We start from the raw sequence: 26,629 nt of genomic DNA, 5'->3' as shown, positions 1-26,629 counted from the left end.
GGTGTATGTGGCTGGCGCCTTAGCCGCTTGAGCCATAGGCGCCGAGCCGAGACTGACTTGAGGGTCTTAATGATCAGTCCTGTGTGTGGCCCGGGACTCCGCTGGGAACATAACTGTATCTGAACATGGAGGGTGGAGGTAGATGAAAATTACAGTGGTGGGAAGTAACTTTCTATAGCAGGTAGGACATCCTGGTGCATGCCACTGTTTGTCTAGAGTAGTGTTGGTGGCCCTTTCATGACATGGGGACAGCATGCTCAGACCCTTTAGTGCCAGACTAGGAGCCAGTTGTGGGACTGAGAGCAGTCCCCAGTGATCTTTGTGTCCCTCGTGGCCTCTCAGAGTCCTGAACATGAGACATTCCATTTCCACACATCCTGGGTTGTGTGGATTCAGGCTGTGGGCCCACTTCCCCTCGCTGAGTCTAGCTGGCCAAAGTATGACACTGTGGTTTACACCAGTGGTGTGGGACTGTGTCTTTCCTCAGGGCAGATGACACAGATGGTTCAGGGACTGGGAAATGAGCAGAGTATTTGGTGACTTCTCTATTAAAGAGAGTACAGGAATGTGGGCCGTTTAAATGGACCCATTGGCTTGCTCTAGGAATTTCAGCTCCATCATATGTGGGGCTCAGGAGTGATTTCAAACTGTCACATCTTAGATCCCCCACCACAGTCAAGGCCTGTCCTCAATCTGCTTGTGGTAGAATGACTTTTAAATGAGTGAGAACTAACAGATGTGTCATTGTCATCTGACTTGTGTGAAAGAAATAGTGGGTGTTCTGGGGCCACAGACAGAAGCGCTGTGGCCAGTTTGACATCTCACCTCGCTGTATTGCAGCACCCTGCCCTCCAGAAGCTGCTGCATGTCTGCAGGGGGGCGCCCAGCCTGTGAACCTGGGCAGGGTGAGAGATGGACCTCAGTGGACAGACGGCGTGATTGTCCTGAAGTATGTCGATGGTGACGTGTGCCCAGACCGTATTAGGAAAAAGTCAACCACCATCCGATTCACCTGCAGCGAGAGCCAAGTGGTAAGGGACAGCCCTACTGCAGCTGTGGGAGTGGCACAGACCCAGTGGTCAGGGAGACCCACATCCTCGTGAGAGAGTTCAAGAGGTCGGGGTGACCTGCTTGACTGAGGCTGAGAGTCCAGCATCGCTCAGCCTGTGCTCCGGGGACACTTTCTCTCTGGCTCCTGAGAGGTTCCACAGGGTGTTTCTAGCCTGAGAATTACTCAGATTCCCAAAGGCTGCAGAGGATACTGACGCTGGACAGCACGTCCTCTGTCTTCAGGGAGGCAGCTTGGGAAGAGTGAGAGGTCAGACAGACCTGGTCAGAGGGGCCCCTTCCACTCGCTGGCCGTGTAACCTGGTTACTCACGCACTCCTCATTGGTCACTGTCGTGCCTTGCCAGTTGTTGTGGGGTAGCCAGAGAAGAGGTAGGGAGTGCCAGGCATCACCGTGGCAGGTGGATGATCAGTGGGGGTGAGTCTTCCCTGCTGGGTTGGGGTGTGGAAAAGCAGGTGCTAATGGTGTTCATTTGGTGAGATTGAGGTGAGCTCTGTGTGCAGGTGTGATCAGGATAGTAGCTTTCCTCTTGGGAGGAGCGTGCAGAGCCCTGCCCTACATGTGGGAGCCTCTAGGCACTGGAATCCCAGCCCCTGTGGTTCTTGTCCCTGGCTGAACAGACAGGACAGAAGGCTACCCCACCATGTGGGGTATATGGGGCAGGGTGGGGAGCTCTATACCGGGGCCCAGGCTTATTGATGGGGGTGCAGAGCTGTTCAGGGTTTACCGAGGAAGGAGGGTGCCACTGAGCGAATTGTACTGATCCTGTGGTGAAGCAGATAGCATTCTTGGCTTGAGAAGTGGAGGGATGCATACGGTTGTGAACAAGGAGCTCTCCTGGCGTGGCTTTGTGTTGGGACCACATAGTATACGTTAGCTCACATGTTTTCAGAATCCTCTCCGCCATCTTCCCTCTCATGTCTCCTAGTAAGCCTCCACACCCTGGCTACCCATCTCCGCCTGCCCTGTGCCTCAGCCTGAGGTGCCTTCCTGGGCCCTCCGTGGGCTCTCTGGGCGTCTTTACCTTCCCTGTGGGTGCTGCGCACCTAGTGGTACCCCAGGAGCCACGTCCTCATCCTTTGCTGTCCTCATCTGTACCTGGTCCCCAGAGTACACCGAGTTAGGAATAATCTCATGTGCTCATGGCTCCCCACAGAGCAGCTTCCCGCTGTGGAGGGGAGGTTAGGAGAGATCCAGATTCCCATCCCCTGGGACCAGTCTGTGCTTGATTGCAGAACTCCAGACCCATGTTCATCAGCGCTGTGGAAGACTGTGAGTACACCTTCTCCTGGCCCACAGCTGCTGCCTGTCCTGTGCGGAGCAACCAGCACGATGACTGCCAGGTCACCAACCCCAGCACAGGTGAGAGTCAGTGCCATTGTCAAGCCCAGCTCAGGGGAGGGACACAGGAAGAAACTGTGGACAGCAGGCATCCTGGGCAGAAGTGTGTGGCATGTGTGGTGGCCTTGGCCTTTCTCTGGATGGGCTGGGACACTTCCACTCTCCTCTGCTAGGCACCCAGAAAGGCACAGGGGGCATTCCTCTACTAGAGGGGTTTTCTTGGGAAGTCCTAGTGGCTGCTGCACTATGTTCCCAGTGGAGAGGGTGCTGTGAGCCACCATCTTTGGTGAGAAGGTGGGCTGTCTCATGAACAAATTTGGGGACACATCTCAGGAGACACACTAGCTGGTCAGAGTGGTTACGGCAGTGTCAGTGAGCCAGGCAGTGAGTTGTGGCAAGACTCACAAGCCCTGACACTGATGGAGCCCACTGGGGTCACTGTGTTCCCCCAACCGTACAGGACACTTGTTTGATCTGAGCTCTTTAAGTGGCAGAACAGGATTCACAGCTGCCTACAGTGAGAAGGGCCTCGTCTACATGAGTGTCTGTGGGGAGAATGAAAACTGCTCTCCTGGCGTGGGTGAGTACCTGGGTTTCGGGAGTAGCGTCTGGCTGTCTCTCCCTTGGGCTGCCCTTGGCCTAACCATGTGGTGAGCAGAGCCAGGATCACACTCCTTCATCTCCTGTAGCAGTCTGAAATTTTAAAGGTATAATGTTGGCCAAAACCATCTTGGACACGTAAACTACATGTATTAACTGTGAAGTTAACAGTCTGGATTCTCTGAAAGTTCTCACCAGCAAATGGGCCATTGAGTCCATGATGGCTCTTTTCTCCACTCTTCCTGTTTGGTCATTGAGTCCATGATGGCTCTTCTCTCTGCTCTTCCTGTTTGGCCATTGAGTCCACGACGGCTCTTCTTTCTGCTTGTCCTTGTTGGCCATTGAGTCCATAATGGCTCTTCTTTCTGCTTGTCCTTGTTGGCCGTTGAGTCCATAATGGCTCTTTTCTCCACTCTTCCTTGTGGTGCAGGGGCCTGCTTCGGTCAGACCAGGATCAGCGTGGGCAAGGCCAGCAAGCGGCTGACCTATGTGGACCAGGTGTTACAGCTAGTATATGAGGACGGGTCCCCTTGTCCCTCCAAATCTGGCCTGAGCTACAAGAGCGTGATCAGCTTTGTGTGCAGGCCGGAGGCCGGGCCCACCAACAGACCCATGCTCATCTCGCTGGACAAGCAGACGTGCACGCTCTTCTTCTCCTGGCACACACCGCTGGCCTGCGAGCGCCCAGTGAGTCTGGAGATGGTGTGGGTGGCATCAGTTGCACCAGGTCCTGCCACTGGGTTCATCAGTAGACCTTGTCCACTCCTATTGTCCCAGTGTCTGAAGCTGACCAGCACAGCCTGGTGCCCTGTGATGGAGCATTTTGAGACATTAACCTACCCTTACTGCTCTGTTGTTTTAGTTGTTCTTTTTTAAATTCTTATGTGATTTAGTGGTGATTAAGAAATTTTTTTTTGTCAACTTTAATGCAGTTTTTTTCTATGTAACAGACAGAATGTTCCGTGAGGAACGGAAGCTCTATCATTGACTTGTCCCCTCTCATTCACCGCACTGGTGGCTACACAGCCTATGACGAGAGTGAGGATGACGCCTCCGATACCACCCCTGATTTCTATATCAACATATGCCAGCCGCTGAACCCCATGCATGGGGTGCCATGTCCTGCTGGAGCCGCTGTGTGCAAAGTTCCTGTCAAGGGTCCCCCCATAGTAAGTGCGGGCAATCCAGGGCAGAGATGATTTTTGCAAGACTTTCAGCAGTAACCTCAGATTGTGCTGCTTTCTTTCAAGGGAGATTTGCTCAGGCAGAGAGAAAATGGGGAAACGAGCAGGGACTGGGCGCTCTGGACACTTGCAGGGAAGAGGGTAACATAAAGATTTGTGTGTGGAACCTCCAGGTGGTAATGGCAACCAGACAGTTTGTGCATGGTAACCATCACCAGGTGGGGATGGCAGCCAGAACGTCTCTGAGCCATGGGTCAATGAGGTGAACACACGTGTATAGGCACTTCCTTTGTGTGACATGTTAGAAGCCTCAGGGCTGATTCTAATCAAGAGAGATTTTCAGGTAAAGTGGCAAGAAAGCACATTGGCATGTCCCAGTTTCTCTGAAGGCTTGTCTTGTGCAATTAAAACACTTGGGAAACACAAGCTCTTTCCTTGGTCATACACCATAATGAAGGGCAAAAGCCACTTTGCTGATAGCTGAATGCTCTGCAAATATGGAAATTTGGCTTTTTGCTACCATATTTTGATACAGATTTGGATCTTTAAACATTATCTCCATGAGTTATATTAGTATTTTGTTAAATCTTTGGTGTGTTTTAGTCCTTGGAAATGAAAGCTAGCTATGTTCATATCTATGGTTATAGTATGAGTTTTTTTTCTTTACTTTTTTTTTTTTGAGACAGAGCCTCAGGCTATCACCCTGGGTAGAGTGCCCTGGCATCACAGCTCACAGCAACCTCCAACTTCTGGGCTCAGGCGATTCTCCTGCCTCTGCCTCTCAGGTAGCTGGGACCACAGGCGCCTGCCATAATGCCCAGCTATTTTTTGGTTGTAGCAGTCATTGATGTTTGGCAGGCCCAGGCTGGATTCGAACCCACTAGCTTAGGTGTATGTGGCTGGTACCTTACTGGCTTGAGCCACAGGCGCCAAGTCATTTTTTTTTTTTTTTCCTTTTTATAATTTTTCATTCTTTTTTTTAAAATTTGAGACAGTCTCATTCTGTGCCCTGGGTAGAGTGGCATGGTCTCATAGCTCACTGCAACCTCAAACTATTGGGCTTGAACAATCCTCTTGCCCCAGCCTCCCAAGTAGCTGTGACTACAGGTGTGTACCATTAGGCCAGATTTTTCTCTTTTTAGTAGAGTCATGTTCTTGCTTTTGCTTAGGCTGGTTTCACCCTCCAGAACTCAAGTAATCCACTTACCTTGGCCTCCCAGAGTGCTAGGATTATTACAGGCATGAGCCAACATGCTTGGCCTTATGCTTTTGTTTTCTTAAGACAGAGTTTTGTTCTCTTGTCCAGGCTAGAGGGCAATGGCCTATCATATCTCACTGTAATCTGGAACTCCTAGACCAGGGATCCTCAAACTTTTTTAACAGGGGGCCAGTTCACTATCCCTCAGTGAACTGGGTAGAGTGCCATGGCATCACAGCTCGTAGCAGCCTCCAACTTCTGGGCTCAAGTGATTCTCCTACCTCTCCCTCCCAAGTAGCTGGGACCACAGGTGCCTGCTACAATGCCCAACTATTTTTTGGTTGTAGCCATTGGAGGGCCAGACTGGGGGCCCTGGGATGAGTCAGCTGCTAAGCAGGACAGGCAGCAGCAGCAAAAACACCTGGCAGGCCGGATAAATGTCCTAGACGGGCCACATGTGGCCCGTGGGCTGCAGTTTGAATGCACCTGTCTTAGACTCAAGTCATCCTCCCTCCTTGGCCTCCGTGTAGCTGGGACCACAGGTGTGAGCCACCGTGTGGTCATGGTGTACTTTTGACAGAGATGAGGGCCTGGGTTAACCTGACCTTCCTAGGAGGCCTCTGGTAACATCGTCTCCAGCAGTACGGGTTGGGGGCCTCCGTTTCGAGTCCTTTTCTGGGAGGTCTGATCTATATTTTCCTACTTAGCCAACTCTGATCAGGTTTGAGAAGTTGTGGTACGTTCTTTATTGGAGAGGGTGTTGTGTGTCCTGTGCTCTGAGTATGCCCATGGTGATGAGTGCAGAGTGACTCCGCTGAGGACATAGTCATGGGGGAGATACTCGTGTGTGAGCACTCACATGTGTGCACACCCGCATGGCATAACACACGCCCTTCCTAGCTACCTGCCTTTCTCCCAGTTGTTTACTCTGAAGTAATTATTGACGAGCTACCATGTGTCAGATGCTGTGCCAACCAATGAAAATCAACAGTGAACAACACCTGTCCCTGCCCCTGAGGACACACCTGGCAGCACCAGGAGGTGGGGGGCAGTGGGAGGGGCTGGGGCAGGGATGTTTCTTGGGTTCCTGCTGCCTGCCTTCCACCAGCAGTTTGATAGAGGACTTTGTAGCCTGTTCTTGATTTGTTTGTTTTGTCTTGTTGTTGGTTTTTTTTTTTTTTATGACAGAGTTTCACTGTGTCACCCTTGGTAGAGTGCTGTGGCATCACAGCTCACAGCAAACTCAAACTCTTGGGCTTAAGTGATTCTTTTGCCTCAGCCGCCCAAGTAGCTGGGACTACAGGCACCCGCCACAATACTACTTTTTGTTGCAGTTGTTGTTGTTTAGATGGCCAGGGCTGGGTTTGAACCCGCCAGCCAGCCTTGGTGTATGTGGCTGATGCCATAACCATTGTGCAGTGGGCTCAGAGCCTGGTGTTTTTGTTTTTTTGAAGAGACAGGGTCTTACTATGTCACCCTGGATAAGAGAGAAAGTCCTAGTGCGTAGAATCTTTGAAAATTGAATACGTGTAGAAATAGAACCTACCTTACTTAGAGGTAATTATAAGCTAAGGGTCAAAATTGAAACTAATAGACAAAGTAGGGAAGTTCCTTTGCAGTATTTTAATGTCCAGAATTTTTACTTGAGTTGATATTAACTCATTTTTTTTAGATACTGCTCATTTTTAGAACCGTGGTTTGGATTTTGCAATTCTTTTTATTTTTTTTTTTTGATTTTGCAATTCTGTATTAGCTCTTACCCCACTGATCATGGGAACACCTAATTTCCTGAAAACTCTTTGTTCTTGTTCTTGTTCTTAGGATATTGGCCGAGTCTCAGGACCTCCAATACTCAATCCGATAGCAAAAGAAGTTTACCTGAATTTTGAAAGCAACACGCCCTGCCTAGCAGACAAGCATTTCAACTATACCTCACTCATCGCTTTTCACTGCAAGAGAGGTGTGAGCATGGTGAGTGTCCTGCCTGCGGGTGTAGGTCCTGGAATGCAGCTGAGTGAGTCAGGGCTGGATAACCAGACAGCACACTTCAGGTCCAGGAGAGCCTCATTCACAAGTCTGCCTCAGATGGTGTGGGACCTCGAGTCATGTTTGAACAACTGAGGACCGTTCTGTAGAGGGCTGAGTGGGCTCACCCAGAGTGAGCAGCACATGGAGTCTTGCTACAACTGAAAACCAGGGAGCACTGGAGCGTAGAAATGGCTTTCAGCTTTGCTGTTATGTGCCAGGGTCAGAACTTTCTTTGTTACTGTGATATTACAGATTTTATTCTTATTGGGAAATCAGTCAGGCTTGTGGGCAGCTGTAATCATTCAGGACATAGCCTGATATTCAGAAATTAGCAAGGACCTCTGGAATCAAGATAACTATGACAGAGTAGTACTCTTATTTGTGAACTTGATGTATAATATGGGTGCCCATTGTAATGATGTGAATGAGGCTATTTATGCTGCTACTTGTCCCACCTAACGTGCATATTCATGTATCTTGCTGCAGAAATATTGATGTGCTTAATTTCAGGGTCCTGGGGTGCCCATGTTTCATGTAGTATAAATAATATACCTCATATTGCCTCTTAAAATTCTAAAGATGATGGATTCCAAGGCCCATCTGTCCCCAAGGAGTTCAGGAGATAGATTACGATCTGTTATGTCTTATAATTCCAGTGAAGATGACTTTCTTGATATTTTGGCCTGCAGCAGGTTTGTAAGAGCCAGCCCCCAAGCCTGCTGGACGTGGGTCTGGGGACAGTGTCACAAAGAGACCTAGCAGCTGACTGGCAGTGAGGAAAGCATAGTAACAGGAAAGGAAAAGACCTCTGCCAGCTAGGAGCTCCGTACAGAGGCCGGAGACACCGCAGAGCTCTTGGACACTGCCTGTTGTGAATCTCTGTGTGTAATGACAATCTGAGTTGTCAGGGACAGGTGGGGCTGTAGCACAGACATTGCAGGTCTCTCTATTTCTCATTAAGCTTGCCAGGGAGTCTGTGGGGCATGGGGCGGGCTCCTATTTGCAATCTGTGCCACCAGGAAGTGCCGCTGTTGAGTGTCCCTCCCCTGCCGTGGGGGGAGTGCAGTGGGTGGCTGCTGTCCCTATGCTGTGGGGTTTTGAAGCCCATGCTCTTCTGAACAACAGGGGATGCCTAAGCTGTTAAGGACCAGTGAGTGTGACTTTGTGTTTGAGTGGGAGACGCCGGTCGTCTGTCCTGACGAAGTGAGGACTGAGGGCTGCTCTGTGACAGACGAGCAGCTGCTGTACAGCTTCAACCTGTCCAGCCTTTCCAAGGACACCTTTAAGGTAGGTAAGGCTGTGCCCAAGCCTCGCCATCACTGGTGTGCTCCTGGTGAGCACCACCTTGGGGCTGCCAGGAGCGTTTCAGGTGACATGGCATCTGTGGCCATCAGAGTGGCCACCTTGGCAGCCTGTGGGTGGTGACTCTCGTGTGGGGTGTACAGGGTTGCCTGTCAGGAAGGTTTCTGCCCTGGGGGCACAGCAGGACTTGGCGTTGGGGTCATAGGTCAGCACGTTTATGTGCTTTAGACTTTGTGAGAATCAAGTGACCCAGTGAGGTGTCATACAGACCCTTCTTATCAGATGGGAGCAGACAGGGTGGCTCAGGGACACTTGTGTAACACACCCATCACATCAGGGCCAGGTCGAGGTGACCGACAGAAATCCACAGGGAATCCTTTTGTCTCCAGCCTGGCTGTAAGACAGAGGCAGCAGTTTGCCACCCACAAAGGCGTGCACCCCCTATTCAAGAAGCTTCTGGGTGTGTGACTTGGTGTTATGCTGGAGCCCTAGCCCTCATGTCTGTGAACTGTGGGTCACGTCAGGGTCCTGGTCTCTGTGGCTGGAGCCTCTGACCCCCTGAGCCTTGGGATCCACATGTGGTCAGGTCGCACCAGTGTCTGGACCAGGCCATGTGCCAGTCTGGGTGTGGCAGCTCTGTGTTTCTGGCTTAGAGCTGGCTCCTGGCTCCTGTGAAGGAGCCCCCTGCCTGGTATAGGCCCTCCTGACAGGTGTACAGCAGGTGGTGGCCTGCAGAGGGTAGAGGGGGTGAGGAGGGCAAGGTCCTTGTGGGGGCGTGTCCTTGTGCAGCATCTGCTGTTCCCTGAGGCACTCGGTTTCACAGCACCCCACTGCACACGCAAGGAATGTGGGCTTCAGGATGGACAGACAGGACAACCAGGGCAGTTGTGTACAGCGGTGGGCTGCCTGGGCTGCTGGGCAGAGGAGGTGGGGAGGAAGGGGTGAGCATGGCTCTGATGAGACACAGGAGCCTGTGCTTTGCCACATGAGACTCCTGCACAAACTGCGGTGACGGTTCTCTTTCCACCTGGAGATCCAGGTGCTGTCCCCCTGCTTGCAGCCGCACATGATGTTTGTCTGTCCAGGTGACTCGAGACTCCCGCACGTATAGTGTTGGGATATGCACCCCAGCGGCTGGGCCGGACGGAGGAGGCTGTAAGGATGGTGGCGTCTGCCTGCTCTCGGGGAGCAAGGGGGTGTCGTTTGGACGGGTGGCATCCATGAGGCTGGACTACAGGCACCAGGACGAGGCGGTCATTTTAAATTATATGAATGGTGATAACTGCCCTCCAGGTAAATACCTGCAATGGGATAAGTTTTAAATTTCTAGTGAATGTGAAATTAAACTAGCAGCAGAAAGAAGCTGAGGGATGAAGCTGCAAACTCCCTGAATGCTGAACCCTGGGACCTGATACAAAGCGTCCCATTACATACATTACCCTCCCAGTGTGGACGCTTGTGCTTTGACTCAGGCTCTGCCCTGCCAGTTGTTTGTTAACTTGAGTAGGCAAGTCTCAGTTGTCACCTAGGTAGGTGAGCCCTGGTTGTCACGTGGGTGGTATGGGACGGACAACTTCCATTGTCCTTCAGGAACATGTTAGGTGGCTGTGCCTGGCAAGGCACTGCGGGGTAGTGCTGGTACCCAGGTTACTTAGATGCTGTTCTTCTTTCAGAAACTGAGCAGGGCGACCCCTGTGTCTTCCCCTTCATATTCAACCGAAAGAGCTACGATCAGTGTGTTGTGGAGGGAAGGTCGAAGCTGTGGTGCAGCACCACTGCCAACTACGACAGGGACCACGAGTGGGGGTTCTGCAGACACTGTGAGTAGGACAGCTCTGTGCCCAGAGTGGTCTGGGGCGGTAGACCCTAGATCTTCTCTAGGCTGGATTCGTACTGAGACCTTTGAGGATGCCCGATTTGAGAGCAGGTGTTCCATTCCATAAAACCTTCTGTGAGGGCTCTTTCCCACAGAGAAGCGTTTTTGCTGAGGGGGATCCTCAGGTAACTGTATCTATAGACCGGCCTGGCCACTCACTAGCTGGTGGGGCTTGTGTCCATGTATCAGTTTTCAGCCCTGGTGTTTCAAATTCATGTCTTGGCAAAGTGACTGCCCACTGTGGGTCTGTAGGGTGGCCAGTGAGTGTTCAGGAAAACCAGGGGACCCGCTCATGGCTGCTCTGTGGCAGGTGGGGAGGGCGGGGGGTTCCTGGTGAGCTGAACTTTGTGCCTTTGCTCCTGTGGTGCTGAGAGAGGAGCAGCGTGAGAGAATCAACTAACACGTGACACAGGAAGAGACACGTGTGAAAGGCCGTGCGGTTCTGTAAACGACCAGGAAACGAGTAGGACCGTTTACGGAACTACAGGCAGTCAGTTTGTAAGACCGACTGTGATAGTTTTGACACAGCTATTTTGACATTATTCTTGCTTCATTGAAAGGGACTCAGGTTTTTAGATAATTACAGGTATTGGGTTGTTACTTTAACTTTGTGATTGTTAGTGCGTTGATGGAGCATTGGTACCTGTCTACGGGGAACTGTGCCAATACCATGGGGTTATTAAGATGTACAGGGAGAGGCTGTGACCCAGGGAGCTGGATCTGTTTGGAGTTAAGGTACCGTGAATGGCACAGAGTGCTAGGTGGCCAGGGCTGTGCGTGGGAATGGGAAGGTGCTGAGTAGAGTCAGTGGTGCCTGCCGGGCAGAGTAGGGGACAGGACTTGGGGGGATGAGGCTCAGACACAGGTGCAACTACCCCTTACCACGCCTTCTTCCCTTCAGCAAATAGCCACCGGACATCAACGATCATATTTAAGTGTGATGAAGATGAGGACATTGGGAGGCCCCAAGTCTTCAGTGAAGTTCGTGGCTGTGAGGTGACATTTGAGTGGAAGACAAAAGTTGTCTGCCCTCCAAAGAAGATGGAGTGCAAATTCATTCAGAAACACAAGACCTACGACTTACGGCAGCTGTCCTCCCTCACCGGGTCCTGGTCCTTGGACCACGAGGGGGCTGTGTGAGTACCCTTCCCACACATTAGAGGTGGGGCTGGGGGCTGGCAATGGCTTTTATCAGAATGTCTGTCATGGTATGTGAGGAGTCCTCTGACATTGGAGGAGGTGAGGGGAGTTTGGGTGAACAGAAATGGAGGCTTCAGAACCAAGAAGACACTGGGCTGGCTGGAGGAGGCAGGTTTTCCCTCTGTGTGTCCTCCCGTGTGTGGGAAGGTGTGTTGGTTTTCTCAGGTCTTTGGCAAGAATTCCTTACGTGTTGCTGGCTGGGGTGGTTACTGGTCCTGACTGCCCCACATGGGGAGAGCCCACTCTGCCAGGCACTCCCAAAAGGTGTCGCTGCAGAGCAGGGGGGTGAACTTGGAGGGTTAAGTAGCTCCAAGTCAGGTGGACAGCTAGCCAGGATTGGGTCATGCCTGCCTCGACTCCAGAGCCTTCTTTCTGCTGCACTGTGGTGCGGGCACCCCCTCCTCCCCGCCACATCTGGTTTGGGAGCCACTTCCTTCGTGATTACTTAACTCTTTGTCCTTTTCTTATTGGGAAAGCTATTTTAGTGCTACATTCAAGGATGGGATGGAACACTTGGTTATTAGAACTGTTAAACTTTTTCCTAAAAGAGCCCCACCTCAAGACTTAACTTGCATTCCTCTCCCTTTCCCTTTCTGTCATTTTATAGGTACTATATAAATTTGTGCCAGAAAATATATAAAGGGCCCCTTGAGTGTTCTGAAAGAGCCAGCATTTGCAGAAAGAGCCCCACTGGTGAGGTCCAGGTCTTGGGACTTGTTCACACACAGAAGCTGGATGTTTCAGGTAAGGCCTTGGGGTCCTTCTGCTTGGTGCATGGAGCCGTTTGAATTGGGAAGGTGAGGTGTTCCGGGTGTGATGGGGAGCTCCACACAGGTTTTGGTGGAGATCTCCAGATGTTACTGATACTCCCGGTGACCATCTCTCAGGCATTTTGACAACTCCTGGAACATTAGGATAAGTGCTGCTCTGTGTTATGTGAGACCAGGGTTCCCACCCAGTTTGCAGGAGTTGAGCTGACTTGTGAAGGCATTTCTGTCTAGGAGGAGGCAAGACCATTCTGAGCCCTCTGAGGTGCGTGTTCTAGCTGCAGATCCAGTGCCTAGATTGACATATACAGAAGTTTGAAAGCCAGACGGGCACCAGGACTTGGTGAAGGGGCACATTTTTGTAATGTCTTAACAATTTTAAAAATGATAATGATCCTTTTAATAATTTTAATAGAAAATTCATCTTATACTTCCTTGTTTAGTGAAAGATGTTCTTTTTCATTACTTAAAGGAGGAAAACAGAACTTTCTTAGCTTAAGGACAACTAGGCTGTGTTGGAGGGGCCGATAAAGGAAAAAGGTCACCTTTGCCTACTAGGCTGGAGTGGGAGTGCCCACGTTATCGTGATGCAACCGTAGGATGGCTTCAGTAGGTTGAGATGTTGAAATAGAGAAGGGGGATTCTGAGGAATCTACTGTCATCCTTGATAAAGAGCAAACCCAGAACCTGTGGGTATGTAGCAGGCAGGCGCCGCCATAAGGCTGGAGGTCATGGCCAGACCTCCAGCTGGAGATTGGCTGTGGCTTGGGACGTTTGGAGGTTGATTACTGGGGCCATTCCTGCTTCACTCAAGGGTTGAGGGTCCCCGAGGATGTGGCTACTTCCCCAGTGATCTCGCAGTTGTATATGGACATCTGGCCAGTCTTTACCCCCATTTCTTATAGCTAGCTTTAAAAGAGTAAAATATTTAAGGCTCCACTAACAGTTTGAGGCAAGAGGAGCACTGGGTAACCTAGAAGTGGATAATCTGGCTCACTGGTGGTGACTTGGCGGCCGCCTTCTGTGCTCTGAGTACCATCCTGCAGGTTAGGTGTGCCCAGTAGGAAGAGTTTGTAGTTTTGCCCGGGGCCAGCATTTGACATCCTGAGTTCCTGGTGACTAGAACTAGAAATCATCTCTTGCTCTTAAGGTTCAGTGGGACACCATCTGAGGATAGCCACTGGGACCCTAGCATTCGTTTAGGGAACAACAGCCCACCCTGGAGGTGAGGAGATAGACTATTGTAGGAACTAACATTTATCAAGCAGTTGTGCTTTATTCAATTTAATCCTGGTCCATTTCACAGGTGTAAGACAGCTGTGGCATAGAAGGCCAGCCTGTCGCCCTGGACAGGCCTCACAGTCTCTTGGCAGTGGCACATAGTCAAACTCTGGTGGCCACACTGCCCCTGTAATACGGGCAACTTAGAGAGTGTGCCACTTTTCTCTTAGGCCCTGCACAGTAGAGGGATTAGTTTTTTTTGTTTGTTTGTTTTTAATGTGATCCCCTCAAGCTGACGGAGCTTGACTTAGAGCCAGAAGACCTGAGAACACCAGAGTTGGCCCCTGCCTCTGGCTTTTCACTTTTTCTAGTCCCTGCCTGTTGCTATTGGGATGCTCCTGTGAGGGGCCCTGTCTGGAAAGCACCTAAAGTGTATTAGAACTTGTGTGGGATTGGAGCAGTGCTGACCGCTGCCATTGGCTGCAGTCCTGCACCCCTGCACTATGCTTGGGACACTGTCCTTGTTCTGCACATTTGGGCTGGGCAGTTGGCCACCCCAAGTCATGGAGTGGGAGGTGCAGGTCTGACCCCAGGTCTTGCTGTTGTCCTGAGGGTGCTGAGAGCAAATCGATAGCCTTTGGAGAACCCAGAGCTCCTGGCCCTTCAGGTGGATTTTGACTCCAATGTCGAGGCCTGTAGAATACGCAAGAAGTGACGTCAGTGCACCTGTTTGTGTGTTTCAGGTGACAGAGTGATTGTCACTTACTCCAAAGGTTATCCATGTGGTGACAATAAGAACGCATCCACCGTGATAGAACTGACCTGCTCGATGACGGTGGGCATGCCTGCCTTCAAAAGGTCAGGGGGCTGGGGCTCAGGGTGGGGCTGTGCAGGGGCCACCCTGGGGGGGTCCGGGTTTTCATGAAGATGGGGGAGAGTGGCTGCTCACACAAGAGTGGTGCCCTCGTAAGGTCACTACAAACTTGTGATACTGTGTTTTGGTGCATTATTTTACTTTTAAGAAACACAGTTGATAGCATCCTTTGTATTTTACCCAAGCAGTTTTCTGCTTGCTCAGCTTACTAGTGTTGCTGGAAGGGCTTCATTTGTTTCCATCCTTGTAGATTTAGATTTTACCTTTCTTGATTTCTATGTTATCTCACAACTTTTGTAATGACCCACGTACTGGACTAATGCAACTTCCAGCCTTGCCTGCCCTAGAAAGCCCACTCTTGGTCCAGGAATAGCACTCTCATTGCTGTCTGAGAGGCACTCAGCTGCCCCTCTGGCTTTGAGTGTCATAATAGAACTGAAGGGGTGTGATTGGCCACCCAGGGCCAGGTGTTTCAGCAGACTGGGACCTGCAGGCAGTAGAATTCTCCAGGCAGTCTCAGCCCGTGCCAGTGGGCTTTGGCCGACAGGGGGAGCCCTCGAGCTGGGAACAAATGGATTCCATCCCAAAGCTGGGTTTGGAAAGGGGGAAACCCAGAAATTGTCAGAGGATTTATTGATGTAGGAGTCTCGGAAGCTTATAAAACAAAAAATCTGAAAACCTAGGATCAAAATTTTCCAGGTTTTAAATGTTGCAGTGGCTAAATCTTTAAAAATTTGTCCTAAATACTTGTTTGCTTGCTTTTTCACATTACTGAGGTGTGCCACAGTCACCACCTCTGTTCTGGGGTCTCTGCCACAGTCACCACCTCTGTTCTGGGTCTCAAACAGAGTGACATAACTGTGCCAGCCCAAGTGCGGCATCTGGAAGCTCTGACCAGCCCAGGGGCTGTCAGGGAGGTCACTTCAGGGGTGCTGCGGCCCTCTGGCATCAGCTGGCAGGTGACTCAGTGCCGCTTCCCTCTCCAGGTTTGACATCGACAGCTGCACGTACTACTTCAGCTGGGAATCTCGGGCCGCCTGCGCCGTGAAGCCCCAGGAGGTACACATGGTGAACGGCACGATTGTCAACCCCGTGGATGGCAGGAGCATCAGCCTCGGGGATATTTATTTTAAGTAAGTGAAACATTTTCCTTTTGAGCATGGAAATATTAAAAATTAAACCCACAGTTCCGAGCTTTCCATGTCGTGGGTATCACAAGAAAAACAGGTCAGTGTGTTTTAGTTACTGTTGCTGGAGCAGCATCCTATTTTGCCTAAATCGAGGAAAAACATCACTCAACTATTAAGTTTTAACACCTTAAAGATGGTGAGTTCTCCCAAGTGTAAAAATAAAGTCCCCCCTCCTCCCTCCCTTCATGATAAGCCCAGGGCTTGAACCCAAAGCTTTCTGAACATGTGTTTGAACAGGGATCTTCTGGGCTTGTCAGAAAAAACATTTTTTTTTTTTTCTCACCAATGTCATTAGGGCTGATTTTGGGGTCTGGTGGCCAAGGTGACTGGGTGTGCCTGTCTGGTCACACATAGATGGAGTGAAGGCCACGTGGTGCTGGATACAGCATCTTAAGAAAAGGGCAGGAATGCTCAGAGAACAGAGCCGTGGGGGGGTGGCGAAGGTTGGTTATGATGGAAATTGGTGCCCTTGGAGTCCCTGGGGAAAGCGCTCTCCCGCTTGGGAGAGGGAACATCCTGGACCCTACAGTTATTTTTAAGGACTGGGTTTATATAACAAAATGCCTTCTTAAAGGGTTTGAGTGAGTGTGATCTCTTCTGTCTGTTCAGGCTATTCAGTGCCTCTGGGGACATGAGAAGCAACGGGGACAACTACCTGTATGAAATCCAGCTTTCCACCATCACGAGCTCCCGGAACCCAGCGTGCTCCGGGGCCAACATATGCCAGGTCAAGCCCAATGATCAGCGCTTCAGTCGGAAAGTTGGGACCTCTGATCAAACCAAGTACTACATTCAAGGTCATTGATTCTTCCCATTAATATTCCACATTTAACTTCTTTTAAAAATTTCACCAACACACTCCTATCAGTTGAAATTTTAGATTAATTTTAAAACAAAAACCTGGTCTCATTCTGTGCCATGATGTGCATTTTGTTAAGACAGATCAGACTGTGAACATCAGACCTGGGCATTTCACTGCTGGCAAATTACACCTCAGTGAACACAAGTACACAGCATTAGAACTGGTTTCAACCAAAAGTTCTGAGGTTGGGGTGGAGTCAGAGGTATGCATGATCAGAATTGCCTTTGCTTTGTTTGGTCTTAGACACCACACTTCCTTATTTTGAGTCCTCAAATACTATTTAGAGAAGGGTAAGAGATTTCATATTTCTCAAAAGGATGAGAGGAGCAGGTTATGAGACCGCGGCCTCCGTGGAGGAAATAGCAGGGGACGAAGGTTTCCTGCTGCTGCTGATAGAGGGGTGGCCTCTTGTTCCAAAGGGCAGTTTTTGTTTTAAACCAGCTAGCTTTTCACTGTAAATGAGCTCCTTTCGTAATCTGATTATGAACTGTGTAAATGTAGTAACTTTATCTTAGTAATAAGCTAAGCATGTCTGAAAGTCCCCCTAGCCAAGTTTGATGTAAGAGGACTGCTAGGAGGGCCCCTGTGGGGGCAGGAGGAGGCTGCTCCCTCCCCAGGGTCGGGGCCAAGAAGCGGCATGTGGCCCCAGGCTCTGGAGATGATGTGCTGCCATAGTAGCAGTGCCCAGCGGAGGGGCAGCAGGAGGTGGTCAGCTTCACCGCTCCCTGCCCAGCTCCGTGCTGGCCTCAGCACATCGGCTCATGACGCCCCTGGCCCGAGTAGCCCTGGGGGAGTGCATTCTGCTGCCCGTGCCCGGATCGGTCTCCTTCACTTTCATAACCCCATGTGGAGGAGTGAGGACCTTTGTGCTAGAGTCGAATGCTGCTTGTCACTTGCTACTGTGGTCTTGCTGCCTTCTCAGGGTCTGGCCTGGAGGAAGTGCTGGGTAGATGTTTGTTGACCGACTAAAGTATGGCTTTAAAAGTCTTCAAGGTGCCCTGTGATACAGAGAAAGAAAGTCTGAGTTCTTCTCACACAGAGGTTGGTTGACAGGTCCCAGCTGCTGGTCCTGCCAGTGCATGTGGCTCTGGCCATCCAGTGATTCATGGACCCCAAAGTCATCCTGTAGCCTGGTGTCTTCATACATGCTGTTCCTTGCACAGAGGGCCTCTTCCTCCCCCTGCCCAGGGCTACACTGCCTCATGTGTCTGCAGTAGCTTTCGGGCTCCACAGCATAGCCCTGCAACATTGTCTGGTTAAGAGTAAGAAGCTCCTCGTCCACTGTGTGACTAGTGGACCTTCTAGAATCCCCACGTCCAGGATGCGTGCCTGCACACATGTGCACATACACATCTCTTTATGCTTAATAAAATCTCTTTCGGACCTTTTCACTTTCTTCATTCATCAGCTCCAGGAAGTAGCTTTGAAGATCTCTTTGCTCATTTTTGAAGAAATGAGGTTTAAATCTCTTCATGAGTCTCACCGTCATTTCTCTGAGAGGGCAGGAACAGGGAGCTAAGAAGCCCTATCTCTAGCCATGGAGTAGAGCGGCCACATTGACCCCCACGAACTTGGCTATTTGCTCCCCCACGACAGCCCTGCAGAAGGGTACAGTTCCTGCCTTGGCCTATCCCCAGCGAGAACTCAGGCCTGTTGCAGGCTGAGCTATGTGTCTCTGTCTCTGGATTCCCCTGTCTTTGTGGTCACGGCCGTCCATGCTGCTGTCTGTGTTCCTGGTAGTTCAAGCCAACTACCATGTCTGATGGCAGCAAGTCCGTGCAGGGCTCACTTCTGCAAGGCTCAGCTCCAAGTTCAAGGCCTCCCCTCCCCAAACTCCCCTCAGATTCAGTGGACTCACAGAACTCACTGGAAGCTGTTATACTCAATGGTTATGATTTATTACACCAGAAAAATATAGATTAAAATTAAGGGGAGACGCACATAAGGCAGAGTCTAGGAGGAACCTGAACGCAGAGCCTCTGTTGGCCTGTTCCTGTGGAACCAGAACCTGTTCTGTTCTCAGCACTGATGTGAGACAATATGCGTGGAGTGTTGCCAGTGGGGCTGGTCACCTGAGCCCTGGTGGCCAGGGTTTTACTGGGGCTCCATTGCATAGATGTGTGATTGGCTGGTCCCAAGTATTACATGGCCTATTCCAGGTCCTATCCGTAGCTGAGGCCAGAGGCCAGACCCTTTTTAGGACAAGGTTAAATTCTTTACTACACTTTGACTTAGCCAGGAGCTCTGCAAATGGGCGTCGAGTGGCCTTTCTAAGCAGTGAAGCAGTGTGTGGGGGACATCTGATGAAAAATCCCTACATCTGATGTTACGTCTTTGCAAACTACAAATGATGCGGAAATGACCTTGGGCTGTCATTGAAGTGGATGGTAATGGTGCTGTGGTTGTGTGTGTTCTTTCCTTTGTGACAGATGGTGATCTGGATGTTGTGTTTGCCTCTTCCTCTAAATGTGGAAAGGATAAGACAAAGTCTGTCTCATCCACCATCTTCTTCCACTGCGACCCACTGGTGAAGGACGGGAGCCCCGAGTTCAGCCACGAGACTGCTGACTGCCAGTATCTGTTCTCCTGGTACACCTCGGCCGTGTGTCCTCTGAGGTGAGTGCAGCCTCCCAGCACAGCGTCTCGCGAGCCTCACTCCGGGGTGTGTGTGTGTGTGGGTGTGTGTGTGTGTGTGGGTGGCCTCTCCCCCACAGTGTCTTATGGTGAAATACTCAAACCTGCCCCCAAAAGAGAGAAAATTATAGATTCATACCCCACACAGCCAGCTCCCAGGGCCAGCGTCATCACTGCCTACCACCCCCAGCAGGTTGGCTGGGCTTCCTCCATGTACGTGGTGACCCGAACAGGGTCCAGTTGGAGCAATTCCTGCTCCAGCCTCCTCCCCACTCCTACCCCCACCTTCACTGGTATCAGCTGGTTCTCATCTGTGTATTCCCAGAATACCTTTTCTGTCCTAATATAAGCTATTTGTGAGGTAAACCTTCACTTTGATTTGAGTGAACTATTTTCTATGTTTGAGTGAATGAGAAACTTACCCTGGCTCAGCGCCTATAGCTCAACCAGCTAAGGCGCCAACCACGTACACCTAAGGTGGCGGGTTCGAATCCCCAGCCCGGACCCGCCAAACAACAATGACGGCTGCAACCAAAAAATAGCCGGGCGTTTGTGGCGGGCGCCTGTGGTCCCAGCTACTTGGGAGGCTGAGGCAGGAGACTCGCTAGAGCCCAGGAGTTGGAGGTTGCTGTGAGCTGTAATGCCATGGCACTCTGCCCAGGGGGACAGCTTGAGGCTCTGTCTCAAAAAAAAAAAAAAAAAAGAAACTTACCCTACAGATCTTGAAAATCAGCAGCAGGCCGGGGCTCCTGAGCAGCAGTTCAGCTCTGCTCTGCAGGAGGGTGCCACCTCCTGTGGCCAAGTCTCCCAGCCATTCCCTCCGCTGCCCACGTCTGTGCTATTAGCTTTCCTCTTGGGTTATGCTTTCCAAGTTTCTCCTGCCATGTCACACAGACTTTTCATTCTCTGTCCTAAGATTTTAATATCAAGAGAAAAACGAATTCCTAACATGTGGTTGGTTCCTTCATTTTCTGAAAAAGGGATCCTAGGGCAGCACACCATAGTGGCTGGGATGATGGGGAGATTCAGATCACATATTTCAGGTCTTAAACCACTGTTCTTTTTCTTTTATCTATAGGTACTAGCTCAGTAAAAAATAGTCAGCTTTGTCCTAGTATTCCAGGGCTGGGGATGTAAGGAGCTGAGCTACACAGTCACAGAGAATGTTGGGAATGGTACCAAAATAGTGAAAAGAGACTTTTCACCAATGTTTTTTTTCTGCTTTTGAATACCAGGGGTGCCAAAAAAAAAAAAAAAAACCACACAAAAACATGCATCATAAGAGATACTATCTCTGTGTTACTTCTCCATTGCTCTGTTCAGCGTGTCTGGACACTGCGGTGACCTCTTGGAGCACCTGTGGTAACTGCAGAAGTTAAATGTAACTTGTATTCATCTTTTGTTACCGGTGTATGTTGAGTATTAACAATTTTAATACAGTCTTTTTCCTTTCTTAAATTGTGTATACATTTTTGGCACCCAGTATATTTATGGAGTTCTTGTGAGGCCGTTACAAAATAAGTTTTAAAAGTGCAGTTCTTTGCGGAAGAAGCAAAATGTGAGTTTTAACCCTGCCTTCCACCTCAGCAGCTGGTTTTCTGTGTGTGTTTGGAGGAAACCAGCCCAGCCTGAGATTTTGTCCGTGTTGGAAATTTGGGAGTCAAACTTCATGTGAATAGGACGCAGTTGGGGGCCAGCGTATGGGACTTTGGGGTTTTCCTGTAAAACCAGAAAAGAGGTTGTATAGGAGACCTTGCTTTCCATGACATTTAAACATCAGAAATGGGAGCTGCTTAAATGCCTTAATGTGCTTGATAAAGCAGTAAAGATTTTTTAAAAAGGAAAACAAGAGTTAAAACAAGCAGCAAAACCTCTACCCATTAGGGGCAGTCACAGATTGCCTGCCTCATGCTGGGACAGACACGGGAGGGTTCTGCTGGGTGCGGCCACTCACGGGTATGGCATGGGGTAGCAGCTGCGATGATTCTTCTTTATCAAAGTATTGCACGTTTTAAAATACAGCAGACCTCCTCCCCACACTGACCACCTCCTGAAGTTGCCCTCATTTTCACAGACTGGACATGTACTCGTACATATCAGCGCAGCAGGCCTGGTTCCTTACGGAGACCACCTCTGTGTGTTGGCCAGCTTCCTACAGTCCCGTGGGTGGTCAATTCACAGAGGTGCTACAGTTACATAAATATAACAAGTTAGTAGTAATTGTCACCCTCACAGATGACCATTTTTAGTTCTTTTGGCTGTTTTTTCTGGAATTTTACTTCAGTTTTTTTTTTTTACTTTTTTATTTTTTCTCTATATATACATGTGTTTATTTGGTTTCCACTTTTTGCCTTCACAAAATTAAAAAGGCTTAAAATTTAATAACAATGTTTAAGATAATACTTCAGTATTTTAAATTAACATTTTATATTCCACCTGTTGTCGTCCTTTGATGCCAGAGAGTCCTACACCCTCTTCCTGCTTCCCAACCATGGTTATTTCACAATTTTTGGTTAAAGCAATAATCAGTGTTTATATACTTCTGATTAAGTAAAATAATAAAACAACTCTCACAAAGTTAAAAAACACACATTTTTCAGATGGAATGGGCCTGCCACGTGCCCGGCAGAGTTAATCACCAGGACAAAACGCCATTCATGGTTGTGAAATACCAGAATAGCCCCGTGTACTGAGAAGATAGCCAAAGCTTCAAGGGAAGCTAATTAGTTGAATTAAAAAATAAGAAAAAGTAAAATATAGTACATTCTCACTTAACGTTGTCCATAGGTTCTCTCGGTGTGTGACACACCTTTGGAGGCAAGGCACAATTGTAAAAGGGACTTTACCTAACATATGCTATCAGGGTAACCTGGCTTCTCGTACTCTCAGTGAATCCCCATCAATTAAAGAAAAAAATGTTGTTCATAGGTTCTTGGAAAGTACAACTTTAAGAAAACCTTTTTATTTCCTCATCAACATTGTAACAAACCCATGTTGAAGGAAATCACATTAATTTAGTTTGGAGTTGCAGTTTCCTGTTGCAGAACCTGTGGACAGCATTAGGCGGGCACTTACTGTGCTGGGTGACAATGGTGTGCGTGTAGGCTTAGCGGGTGGGAATCAGAGGCTCTCTTTCTTAGGATAACAGCATTATATTAAAATGAAATTATTTTCTTGAAAGAAAGGATGGAAGAAAAAGGTAAACTTCCTTATTGTTTGAAAGACATTAATTACAGACCTTTTGTCTTAGTATACATGCCAGAATTTCAAGACTAACCTCTGAAATAATAGAAACGTTGTATATAACTTCCAAAACAATACAGAAGAGGAGAAATTAAAAACACCTTAAGTCTCAAAAGAAGTCAAAAAAAGGATACAACCTAACAAAATCCAACCTGAGGTGGTGGAAATAAATGTAAATATATCAATACTTGTAAACGAAAATGGACTAAGCCTGCCAATTAAAAGACACATGGTCAAATTGGATTTGAAAAACAACTTACTGGGAATATGCCTTAAACAAGGACACAGAAGAGACGAAAGGTCAAAGGACAAGAAAAGGTATGCCTGGCAAGTAATGCCAAAGAAAGCCGCACTTAGGTTAATACCAGATACGATGGAAAGGAACTACCCTGGGGATAAAGAGGGTCATTATACTTTTTAAAAGGGTCAATTTACTAGGAAAACAGCAAGAATCCTAAAGTTATGTCAGTCTAATAAAAAAGCTTCAATGTGTAGAGCAGAAATTGGCAGACCACACACAGGAGGAGATGAGATGGTAAATCTCTGTCTCTTGGTGATTGCTGGGTCAAGTAGACAAAAAGGAAAGGTTTTTGCAAAGTTGGACAGCACAGGGAAAGGCTGGATTTAATAGACACACTCAGAACACTGTTCCCAACTCTGGGAACCATTTTCTCAACCTCACATGGAGCCTTTACAAAACTTTGTTGAAATTAACCATGAAAGAGTCAAGTCTCAACAAATTCCTAAACGTTGATACTGAATTAATTACGTGCTTGGTGCAATGAAGTTAGGAATAAGGAACAGACAATAGCTGTAAAGTACAGGCACATTTGGAAACTTAAAACATGTTTCTAAATAATCCATAGTTTAAAGAAGAAGTCAAAGGTAGAAATTAAAATACACTGAGAACCGGATCATGGTGAAGATCTCTTGGGATACATCTGAGGTGTTTGTCAGTGGCCCAGGCTGGTTCTGGAGTGCCTTGGTTCCTGGCTTGGAGGGGAGAGGATCTGCAGAACCGGCTGCACATCTGCGTGGTGTGGGGGCGCGTCCCCCAGCAGAGGTCGGCACTGCCAGCTAAGGTAGCCCTGAACACCCAGCGCTGTTGCTGCTCATCTTTCTCACGCTGTAAACGAGATCACTCACGCTGACTTTTGACTCATTTCCCCTTACGTGCCCAAGCTGCTGGTTGGTTGGTTGGTTGGTTACCCTCTGACCCAACTGCTTGGAGCCAGGCCTGCCCTAATAAGTACATTTCTAGATGAGCAGCCAGCAGCCTCGGCATCCGGCTTCGTTAGGGGTGAGGCTTGCTGAGGTGGCCTCTCTTTTTATCCTGAGCAGTATGTTCGTGTTTTTCTCATCGCTGTTCTCTGCCTTCTCTGGGTGGGGAAGAATTTCTGTTACATGAGTCTGTTTTTGTGCGTGTGCGGCTCCAAATGACAGAGGGCCGGAAAGATTAGAAGTGTTGAGTCGTGTCATATGTGTTGTCCTCTGGGCAGAAAGGGAAGTCTGTCCAGTTGTTTCTCATTTTGTGTTATTTTCACAACTGTCCTTGACTATTTAATGTCATGGAAATATACGGTTTTCCTCTTCAGTATACGTGCAGTGCTGGGGGTGGAGGTGAGGGGAATTGTGATTCCAGAGCTGATGTGTTCCCACTAGTGCCCGCCTGGGACATAACAGGCTTGGAGAGAAGTGGCACGGTGGGCTCTGTGCCCAGGCCCAGGGTTGTCCTGTGGCCATACCCTCAGCCCCTGTAGAGCGTTGAGGCTGTGTCTCAGTGGAGCAGCTGGCACCTGGGCTGTGTTCACTGCCTCTTCCCAGAGTAAGTTCAGAGAGAAGAACGGGCCTTGGCACTGGGAGAGGAGTGTGGCCAGCAGGTTCCTCAGAGTTTTCACTGCAGAAGGGCCTTTGCCCACCCCGGAGAGTCCCACCCTAGGGGAAGCTGGCCTGAGGGCTGTGGCTCTGAGGCTCATCTTTCCTCATGTCCTAAATGTAACAGCTTTCCAGGAAGTGGGGAGTGTGTTTTCTTGTCTGTCTTCCGATACCCCTGCCTTCAAACTCATCAGGGGGTTTTCATTTGTTCCCCTTTTCCATGTCAAGCAGGTCTCATTTTACCGGGCTGGACTGGGAATCTTTGTCCGTAAAGGCAGAGCTCTCCAAGTTGGGCATTCCTGGGGACGTGACTGTGGCGATAGTACTGCCCAGTGACATGGTGTCCTTTCCTGTGGTTTCCTTCCAGGATGGATTTCGACAGCGAGAATTCTGGGGATTCTCAGGGGCACAAGGGGCTCTCCGAGCGGAGCCAGGCCGTCGGGGCGGTCCTGAGTCTGCTCCTGGTGGCGCTCACCGGCTGCCTGCTGGCCTTGCTGCTGTATAAGAAGGAAAGAAGGTGAGGAGGGACGTGCTGAGGCCATGGTGGGTGGGTGTCAGGACGCGTGTTGCAATGTCACGTCTTGGGCTCAGATTTTTTTCTTTTTAAGCCCAACGGCAGCAAGGGTCTTAAGGATCTTAGTTTGAAACACCGTATGGAAGCACTTTCCAAAGTTTTGCTTTTTAAATGTCTGCTTTTTGTGAAGGGTGCACTGCTTGATAGAGGCTGAGGTGCAGCATGCACGCTACATGGTGGTGTCTTGTGCCTGAGGATTGGTAGAACAACACACACCACCTTTCACTGGCGGGGTTCCTGCCGCTCAGCTGACCCCTCTGCCTTTCCCCATCATAAAAGTGAGCATTTATTAAGTGCTGGCAGAGTATTGGCTGTGATGCTGTCCTTCTGTCTCTGCTTCACATGGTGAAAGGACTCATCACACATCACGGGACTGTCAAGTAGATTTTCATGTTCGCTCCCACTGGTGGCTCTGGCCTGGGAGCAGGAGGTGGCCGAGAAGACCTGGCCCTGGCCATTCACACCCAGAAGCACAGACTTGGGGCAGAGGGTCTGGGGTGCAGGGTAGGACGTGTCACGCACATCTCTGTGTCCTGCCATTGGCTAGTCCCTTGGCGCACACAGTTGTCATAGGTTGTTCATAACGCCTGTTAACTTAGAGGTCTGTGTTTGTAGGACACATGTCACCATTGCCACTGCCCCTTGGAGGAGGTCACAGCTGGCAGTGTGGGTTCTGTCCCCCTCTCAGTAATTATGTGCTCCTCTGTTACAGGGAAACGGTGATGAATAGACTGACCAACTGCTGCAGAAGAAGTTCCAACGTGTCCTACAAATACTCAAAGGTAATTTTCTCCTGCATCTCTGGGTGCCTGTCTCCTGCTCCGCCAGTGCTGTCCGTGTCGGGGTAGCATCAGTGGAGCTGAGAACAGTGGCACCAGTGATTGGAAATCTAGACAGGAAAATATTACCTGTGTCTTCATTGTGCTTGCAACTGCATTTCATTAGAGTATTTAATGTTTAGGTTGTTTCCACTTTTTTTGGCTATTTATAAAAAAACAAAGTAATGAAGATGTTTGAGCATCGAGCCTTTAATGATCTCTTTCAGATAAATTTCTGGAAAAAAGGTATTAGCTAGGTCAAAGGACATTAAATACGTTGGTGACACTTGATAGGTATTGCCAAATTGCTTTCTAAAACTAGACTTTTTGGCATGAATCCCTTCTGTGTCTTCCCTCCTCACTGTGTGTCCCACCCATTCCAGTTGGGCACCTTGAGAATGATGAGTAAGTCAGAGGAGCCCCTTCTCCCCTGGTACTGCTGGCCTGTCATCCGCCCACTCTCCCAGTCCCGGCTGTTCTGAACACCACCTGTGTGGCCCTGCCCCTGGCTGTGAGGACCCTGCTGAAGGGCCCTGCTGCTACCTGCTGCTGCAACCCTCCTGCTTGGTTCAGTCCTAGTCACAACAAGCAGGAGTTGCCAGCCCTCACCTTCCTCCATTGATGGGGACCTGGGAACCAGAGACAGTGACCAGCCGTCACTGGTGGGAGGACGGTGAAAGCTGGCACCTGTCTGTTCCCCAGCTTCCACCAGTGGAGAGGGCCCTTTCCTTGGGATGAGTTGTGCCCCGCTCTGATTCCCAGGTCCCTACCAGG

At 49.5% G+C, this 26,629-nt stretch overlaps 1 protein-coding gene across 2 annotated transcripts in view; it reads left to right on the top strand.

Moving 5' to 3' along the window:
- The window catches only part of IGF2R (insulin like growth factor 2 receptor), a 116,047-nt gene that overhangs the window by 87,294 nt on the left and 2,124 nt on the right, over positions 1-26,629 (top strand). For both annotated transcript variants that reach the window (XM_003792391.2, XM_023514628.1), the window contains exons 31-47: positions 841-1,031; positions 2,304-2,430; positions 2,870-2,989; positions 3,440-3,696; positions 3,960-4,178; positions 7,213-7,362; positions 8,545-8,706; positions 9,807-10,014; positions 10,395-10,541; positions 11,499-11,733; positions 12,405-12,541; positions 14,529-14,643; positions 15,646-15,792; positions 16,459-16,646; positions 19,141-19,327; positions 24,831-24,980; positions 25,750-25,819. In XM_003792391.2, coding sequence (XP_003792439.1) covers positions 841-1,031; positions 2,304-2,430; positions 2,870-2,989; positions 3,440-3,696; positions 3,960-4,178; positions 7,213-7,362; positions 8,545-8,706; positions 9,807-10,014; positions 10,395-10,541; positions 11,499-11,733; positions 12,405-12,541; positions 14,529-14,643; positions 15,646-15,792; positions 16,459-16,646; positions 19,141-19,327; positions 24,831-24,980; positions 25,750-25,819 — 2,810 coding nt within the window. The remainder of the gene's footprint in view (positions 1-840; positions 1,032-2,303; positions 2,431-2,869; positions 2,990-3,439; positions 3,697-3,959; positions 4,179-7,212; positions 7,363-8,544; positions 8,707-9,806; positions 10,015-10,394; positions 10,542-11,498; positions 11,734-12,404; positions 12,542-14,528; positions 14,644-15,645; positions 15,793-16,458; positions 16,647-19,140; positions 19,328-24,830; positions 24,981-25,749; positions 25,820-26,629) is intronic.

Source organism: Otolemur garnettii, unplaced genomic scaffold, assembly GCF_000181295.1.
Source record: "Otolemur garnettii isolate 467f Iridium unplaced genomic scaffold, OtoGar3 scaffold00056, whole genome shotgun sequence".
NCBI lineage: Eukaryota > Metazoa > Chordata > Mammalia > Primates > Galagidae > Otolemur > Otolemur garnettii.
This window is presented reverse-complemented; position numbering and strand designations above follow the sequence as displayed.